The 7,500-nt window shown below is 51.5% G+C and overlaps 1 protein-coding gene across 2 annotated transcripts in view; it reads left to right on the top strand.

Annotated features, from left to right (window-relative positions):
- Positions 1-7,456, top strand: part of BCL11A (B-cell CLL/lymphoma 11A (zinc finger protein)) — an 80,458-nt gene extending 73,002 nt beyond the window's left edge. For both annotated transcript variants that reach the window (XM_014966432.1, XM_014966431.1), the window contains exon 4: positions 3,447-7,456. In XM_014966432.1, coding sequence (XP_014821918.1) covers positions 3,447-3,538 — 92 coding nt within the window. In that variant the 3' untranslated portion in view covers positions 3,539-7,456. The remainder of the gene's footprint in view (positions 1-3,446) is intronic.
- The last annotated feature ends 44 nt before the right edge of the window (positions 7,457-7,500 follow it).

Raw genomic sequence — 7,500 nt, 5'->3', positions numbered from 1 at the left:
GGAAAGCGTTCGCAGTCTGGACCTGTAGTTTTGGGGGTTTTTTTTTCCCCTCCTTTAGTCGAGGACTAAGCTGTGACCCGATAACCGGTGGCATCTCTGGCTTTCACTTAGCGGCCTCGCTCTGCGCCAGGGACTTCCCCCCCATCAAGTCTGGCGATGCTTTGGCAGAAAAGATGAGCAAAAAAAAAATAAATATCTCTGCAGACCCCCCCATCCATCCACCCCCGGCAGGTTTTGGGGGCGCGGGGTCAAATCAGCCACTGGCGCACGCGGGCGCGTGGGCAGGAGCTGATTTCTCTCGGGGTGGGGTACGCGCCTCAGATCCGGGGTGACCGATGCCCAGAGCTCCAGGCACTGCTCCTGGCTGGAGCTGGCAGCTCCCCTTCTCTTCTCCCCTGGGCTTTTTTTATTTGGTGGGAATCACAGGTTTATGAAATGTTTTATGTGCATTGTCTTTAAAATCCGGACTCCAGTTCAGGTCCCCCCTGCCCCCTCCCTTAGGGGTCCGTATATGTTGTCAGTTTGACAAATACTGCATGTTGCAGCATCTCTTTACTTTATTAAAGCACGTACTGCTGTGATACTGTCTCTTGCTGTTCCTAGTGTAATGGATTTAATACTTTTTTTTTTTTCATTTTCCTTTTTTTTTATTTCTGTAAAACCTACCAGTTGTTCTGTTGTCTTCTTGTGATGGCATCGTTTGTTGCCTTTATTTTGCCCGGCGCCTTCTGAAGGGGAAGTTTGGGATTTAAAAAACGTACAAAAATATGCATCTAAAGAGAAAAATGTATTCCTTTTTCTGGGAGATAAGGGGGGGAAAAAAAAAAAAGCAGCTCTGTTTTAATTCTGGTACGGGAGGAGTGAGGGTTGCATTGTCCGGGCTAGTGGGATGAGTGTACAGGAGGGTGGAAAAGCACCCCTGAGCCACGCTGCCCCTCGCCGGGGGTACCGGTCCTCTCTGGCTGTGGCCGAGGTGGATGCTGTGCTGGAGGGGTCCCTGGCATGGCATAGGGGAGGCAGGGTCTGGTCCTGGCCCCGGCGTGGTGGGCTCGGGGTGAAGGGGGTGGCTGAGGTGACTGTCCCCGGGAGTGCTCGTGTACGCAGGGGTGCACAGGGAGCTTTGCAGCTGCCGGGACAACACCACCTCTTGATCCCGCGCCGTGAAATGTCCGTGCAAGGTCTGGTCTCTCCCTCCCCCTTGCTAAAATTTCTGGCTGGTGGCACCGCAGTGGAGGTGTCTGGAGGACTCGCGTTAGCTGGTCTGCCCGGGGTCGAGCGTAGCCTGGCTGTCTTTTGGAGTGGGAGCCGTGCCCCATGTCTATCTTACGGCAGTCGTCGTTCCACTACCTTTCTCTATACTATGTTTTACATATGAAGTAATTATATATACGGGCATATATACAGGCAGCTGTATACAGATCTGTAGAGAGACATCTCTAGACAGATCTGGGCTCCGTGTGCTGCTACAAGATTAACAGGTGGAAAGCATGCAACAATTTTTTTTATTTATTTTTTTTTAAATTGCGCAGTGATGCATTTGATGTATAGGTTTCAGTGAGCTAGATTAGGCCGCCGGGCGCTGCTGTGCCCTGCAACCCTGCACATGGTGGTGTTGAGGAGCTTCAGGAGAGGTGGCTCCTGCTGCAGGAGAAGTTGTCTGAGCTGGCCACCGAGAGCGTAGCTTGAGAGCAACGCCACGCTGCCGCCTCACCACCAGAGCTGAATCTGCTGACATGATGCTTTTCTGCCAGTGGCAATGAGTTAATGGCATGATAAAAGCAAGGCCAAGTTTGTTGGGTTGGGGCACGGAGTCTCAGGCCCCATCGTGTGCTCTCGAGCTGCTCTGGCATCCCGTGCATGCATGACCTGCGCTCCCTAGAAGCTTCCCTGTTTCTGTGCAAAAAGATGTCTCTATAAATAAGAGCGATAGTTGGGTAACAGCGTCTCTATTGTTAAAATCTCAAACCTCATCAACTTTTGAGGAGGAATGCGTTTTTATGGCACAGACCCCTTTGCCGTTAGTATTTAATCTCCTCCAAATTGAATGATTAATGTAATGAAGGCACTGAAACAGTATCCAGAATTCAGACTACAGATGTTTCGTATTTATTATGTTTCCAAGAGCTGAGATAAATACAGGAATAAGTGATACCATGTCTTTGCTTGACATTCAGGAGGCTTTGGTGTATCTGATGAGATAGTTTCGGGGTTTATCTAAGTGCAGGGTTTGTACAAAACCAGAGACGAGATACCAGCTGCTCTTTTAGCTCCCTCCCTCGTTTCTTTTCTCCCATAAAGGTTGAAAACCCTTTCCAGTGGGTGTGTGGCAAATTGTATTACTGACCGGGAGAGCGATATTGTCCGTTGGGATCTTTGCTGGAGTTGCTGGGGAGCTGCTGCTCCTCGAGCCCAGATGCTCATCTTCTGGTTTCGAAGGAGCCATGGGCATCCAGGTGTGGGGTCCCCTCCTCACCAAGGGAACCCCCCCAGGTTTCATGCCCATGGTGGGACGTATGGTGTTGTGCTGGTAGGGCTCGTGGCCGGGATGGATGAATGGATGGATGGATGGATGGATGGACGGATGGATGCAGTGCTCTTGGCTCCATTGAAAGTCTCAGCCTGCTTTAACGTCAGCCTGAAACATGTCAGGATAAGACATCTGCAGCAGCAAGCACTCCCTGGGGGGGGGACCAGGCACGTGCTCTTGACTTTGGAGGAGCCACTCCAGTTTGCACCCATTGAAGACCTGGCCCAGGAGCTGCTTTTTTAGTCTTGATGGCAGCTGGTGTGTAGCCCTTCAACCACTCTCTTAAGTACTAGTGAAACGACTTCCATAGAAACTGGTGCCTCGGTGGGGATGTGGAGGTGGATTTTGAGGGCTGTGCTGACGAAGCGCCGGCCTCGCCACTGCCTCTGCGTGCGGTGTAGTCCTTAGCTTGCTGTTTGGGGTGGCGCAGTGCTTGGTGATCAACCACGAGCAGGGGCTGGCAGCCCCTCTCCATCTCCATGTGAGTGGAGCCAAGGATGTTTGCTGTCTCCGCGCCCCGTCCCATGCCTTCAGAGTCGATGGCGAGTTGCCCGCGCGCTTGGCTGGGCACAGGCTGGGGCTTTGCAGGTTTTGGGAAAAAATAGGAGGAAAGTTTCAGACAGGCTGGCTTGGTCCTTGCCCAAGCAGAGCTCCTGGCACAGCGCGGGCTTCTCAACAAAGCCCAGAGGTTTCTCCTCCCAAATGATCCCTGTGGTTCCTGCGTGGTGCCGAGCGATGCCGGACATGAGGGTGTGGCCTGAAAGGAGGAAGGGCTCCATCCCGCTGTATCCCTTTGCGACAGTTGGGTGTCCTAGTTGTTAAAAAAAAAAAAGACAAAAAAAAAAGTGAAATAAGAGAATAATTCGCACCGTGGGCCATGTCACACCTGTTCTCTCCTCTGTCCCCATGCTCTCTGTAGGTTCGGCGTACCCCCCCAGCTGGCGCAGCGCCCAGGGAGCCCCGGACGTCTGGCAGTTTTCGGATGGAAGTTCAAGAGCACTTAAATTCTGAAAGGAGGTGAAGCTGGGGCGAGCGGCTGGCGGCATCTCGGCGTCCAGAGGTGGCCTCTGTCCTGCTGGCTCGCCGCGTCCCCGGGAGAGCCTGAGAAGTCACCCGCCGAAGGCAGCGCTCCCCGGGCTCCTCCTGCCTGCAAGACTATCGTATTTATATTTTGTAATAGAGTACAACACTTCTTTGGGGTTCGGTTGGTTTTTTTTTTTCCCTTTTTTTTTTTTTATTTTCTAAAAGCAAAAAAAAAAAGCAAACCCACCCACCAAGGTCAAGGGCTTATCGATGGCTTCCACCGGCTCCTTTCCCCATGGAAAAGACTTGTCTTGCTCTCATGGACAACCCGGCCTGTTGGTTATCTCCCTGACGTGCCATTTCTCAGAAGGCGCATCTGATGTGACGAATTAAAAATAAAACAAAACAGTGTAGGTCTGTGGGTGGGTGGGAAATTGCCATAATAAATGTTGGAGCTTTAGGTTTTGTTTGCTCTGTCTTTAATTTTTAATGCTAACAAGGGCCAGGCGGCGGGTATGACTTTGTATTACCCTATCGGCTGCAGAAAACCAAGTGCTGAGTTTACAAAGAGAAAGCTGGAGCTGGTGTCTGCGCGAGGGGCTGCTCAGCACTGGTGGGCAGAGGTTTCCCCCAGAGCTAGACCAGGCACCAGGCTTAGGGCCGCTGCACCCCACATCGTGGGGAACCCCCACTGGCGTTGGCTGGTGCAGAAGCGTGGTGTCTCCTAGCCCTCCTCCATTGCCCGCCTCCTCGTGATGAATGCCGGCTGTCGTATTGCATTTCTGCTGTTAGACTATGTACTTTTGGGGCTGGTGGGATCCGTAACGTTCCTTAGTGTCCGTCCAAGGAGAAGTGAGGCCAGCTGGTGGGTTTCGGGAGGAGCGATGGTCTTGCTGTGGAGATGCTGTCAGTACCAGGGGATGCAGAGCCCTGCCCTGAGCCGCAGTACTGGGGGGAGCTGTATCAGGCTGGCGTGCCGCTGTTTCCAGCTGAGGGCTCCAGCCCTTGCACAGCTTTTCCCCCTGCCAGTGACACTCGTCCCTTGCTCGGAGCTCAGCACTCACCCCAGGAGTTTGCTGGTTCGGGGCCCAAGAGTTTTTCTGAACAGAAGATGGGTTAAGTGCATGCTTGTGTGCTGTCTCCGATGGGATTTATAGGCTGCAGCTACTCATGCCTGTGCCGGCGAGCGGGAATGGACCTTATTTGGTGAAAGAAACCAGCTGGGTAGTGAGCAGGGCTGCTGGCCGGCCGTGTCGGGCTGCCAGGACACCCGCTGCCGGGCGCAGTGGGACGGAGCCGACTCACGGGGCAGGGGCCAACTGATTTTTTTGCTTCGTGTATTAGCTTCATTCTCACAGCTGCTTTTATTCAGCTCCTTTCTTAAAATCCGAGCGAGGCGCCCAGCCGGGGTGACTCTCTCCTGGCAAAATGGCCATAGGGAAATCGGTGTTGCCTTTTCGATGGGTGGTGGTTGCTCTTTTGTTTTTTGAGAACCCGGGCTGTAGTTCTCCTGTCAGCTGGGGCATAGCACAAGCACAGACACTTTTGTACCTTAAAGCTTGGCAAGGGGCTGAGGCGCGTGGCAGAAGCACCTCCACACACGGCCGTAGGGTCACAGCAGGGTGCACAGGCATGGGCTGACCCAAAAGGAGCTATTAAGGTGAGCTGGTCTTTTAAGTCCAATTACCCAAAAGCCTGCACACACCCTAAGCTTTTTTATCATTAGGAGATGTTTTTAAAAGATTTTTGTATCCCAGCCTATGTTACCACCTCTGTGTCTGTTCATAAGGGTTTTTTTGAGCCTTGGAAGGGTGAATCCTGTTGCATTAAGCATCCAATTGATTGGAAGCATACCTTGGGTAAGGAGTTAGCAGCTCCCATGAGCTCCTGCCCCAAAGTATCTCTGCTCCAGCAGCTGCATCAGATTGGGGATGATTGGATAGTTACAAAGGGGGGTTGCTCTGCTCTTTCTTCCAAATTGCAAACAAGGGATCACCTGGTACCTATCTACAGCAGGCCTGCCGTGCTTATAATAGAGGGCAGCTGGGTGGCTGCTTTATAAAGGTTTTTCAGTGTGCTGGTTGGTTCTGGGGGAGCAAAGCTCAGTGAGTAGGTGTTTTCTGGGGCAGCTGGTCATGCTTTTGTTGCTCTGGTTGGTGAAACAAGTGCAATGTCCTCTGCTTTCTCTGGCCGTGGCCCATCTCTCCTCTAGCAGCCAGCACGAGGCAGGTGTTTCTCCCAGGAAAAGCAGAAAATAACAAAGCAGTGACAGCTAAATGTGGTTCGCCGAGCAGAGAGGGGAAAAGTTACACCTGTCCTTCCCTGAAGTGTTGAAGGTAAAGTGAAATGGTCCTTAAAATGTGTGTTTTTTAATACAGGGGTTAAACCCTCCTAACTCTTAGGATTTTAAAACATCTGCAGAATTTATGTGTTTGCCTTAATGTTACCAATACACGTAAAGGCTGAGCTGAGAGCCTCTTGTAAGTCTTGGGGCTGCACTGGGGGCTCCTCTTCCCGGCTGCGGGGCCTGACCCTGCTCTTGGGGTCCATGTGGCTGTTGTGAAGCAACAGGGCAGTCTCAGCACCAGGTTTGGTGGAGCCACAAGGGTTTCCACCACCTCATGTGACCTGGGCTACTGTGTGCTTTAAGTAGGGGTGCTGTTAGGATCCTTTTTTGCCTGACCAGGACTTGGCTGCTGCAAAGCTCTTCAGTGTATCTGGGTGTGCAGGGGATGGCCAGCCATGGCATAACAGCAGCTTAATGAGTTTCTGCCAATTAACAGGAGTCAAGGGTTTCCTGCAAGGGGAGAGCTGGAGGACTGTTAGCCTCAAAGCCGGAGGCTGTTCTGCTTTTGGTGCAAGAGGGGCAATATTCCTAGGGATTTTGTATTTTAGCATATTCCCAATGTGTCAGTCTGCACATCAGAGTTAAAAAATGAAGTATGCTTTGTCTTTATAAAAAAAATGAAGTTCTAAAGTTTTGGAGTTTTTAATAAGCAAAAGAGAAGCTCTTTTTTCCTAGTCCGCAGGCTGAGATGAGCAAGATACCTGGGAATTAACTAGTTTAGCTTTGATTTTGGGGGTTTAAAAAACTGCTTTCAAACTTGAAGGCAATTTGAATGTGCTGTATTTTATTTCTAAGCAGACTTTCACTACATCACAATGCAGCAAAGGTCAAGTCTTTTGTGAAGTCTAACTTAAATTTTGCTTTCAAAACATGTATTTTGGATTTGTGATGCATTTGGGCCGTGGGCTTTTACAAGGTGAGAAGCGAGGAGCGAAGTGAATGTGTTAGAGGTCGCTTATGGAGCACTGTCTCTCCAGAAGGGATCTGAAAACACATATAAAATCCCATGAAGGGGATTCCCCCACCCCACCCCCATTTTGTTTCAGCCCCAGCTTCGTGTCAGGTCCCACTAAGTGACCTGTGGGACCAGTGTCAGCGTTGGGCTCAGGCGCAGCGTGGGGTTGGTGGGCAGCAATGCAAATGCAAACTCTGGGGGAAACCGGGGCCGCTGGGGGTTATTTTACCAACTATGCTTTTGTTTTGCATCTCACTCCTCCCCTCGCTGTGTGTCTGGATGTTGGGGAAACCCAGGGGTGAGCCTTTACCTGCAGACTTTTTGTGGTGAGGGGCAAGACCTGCTAAACATATCTGCCTTTCCAGGGCTCCCTGCTCTGGTGTGCCATTTCACATGATCCCACTATAAATTATTATCAAGGAGCGAGCTGAACAACCCCCCTGAATGAGAGCGGTGCCTCATTTGCTGCTTTTTTTTATTCCCTGCTTTGCCCCCGGGTTTTCCCATTTCAGGCATGATTAGGCATCACCGTTCAGTTGTATGTTGTATCTGCTTCAAGTCTATAAAACTTTGTTGCCCCTCCATCCCAACACCCCCTGAACCTCCTCTCTCCCCCCCCCCCCCCCCCCACCCCCCCCCCCCCCCCCG

This window comes from Calidris pugnax, unplaced genomic scaffold (genome assembly GCF_001431845.1).
Source record: "Calidris pugnax isolate Ruff unplaced genomic scaffold, ASM143184v1 scaffold31, whole genome shotgun sequence".
Classification (NCBI taxonomy): Eukaryota; Metazoa; Chordata; class Aves; order Charadriiformes; family Scolopacidae; genus Calidris; species Calidris pugnax.
This window is presented reverse-complemented; position numbering and strand designations above follow the sequence as displayed.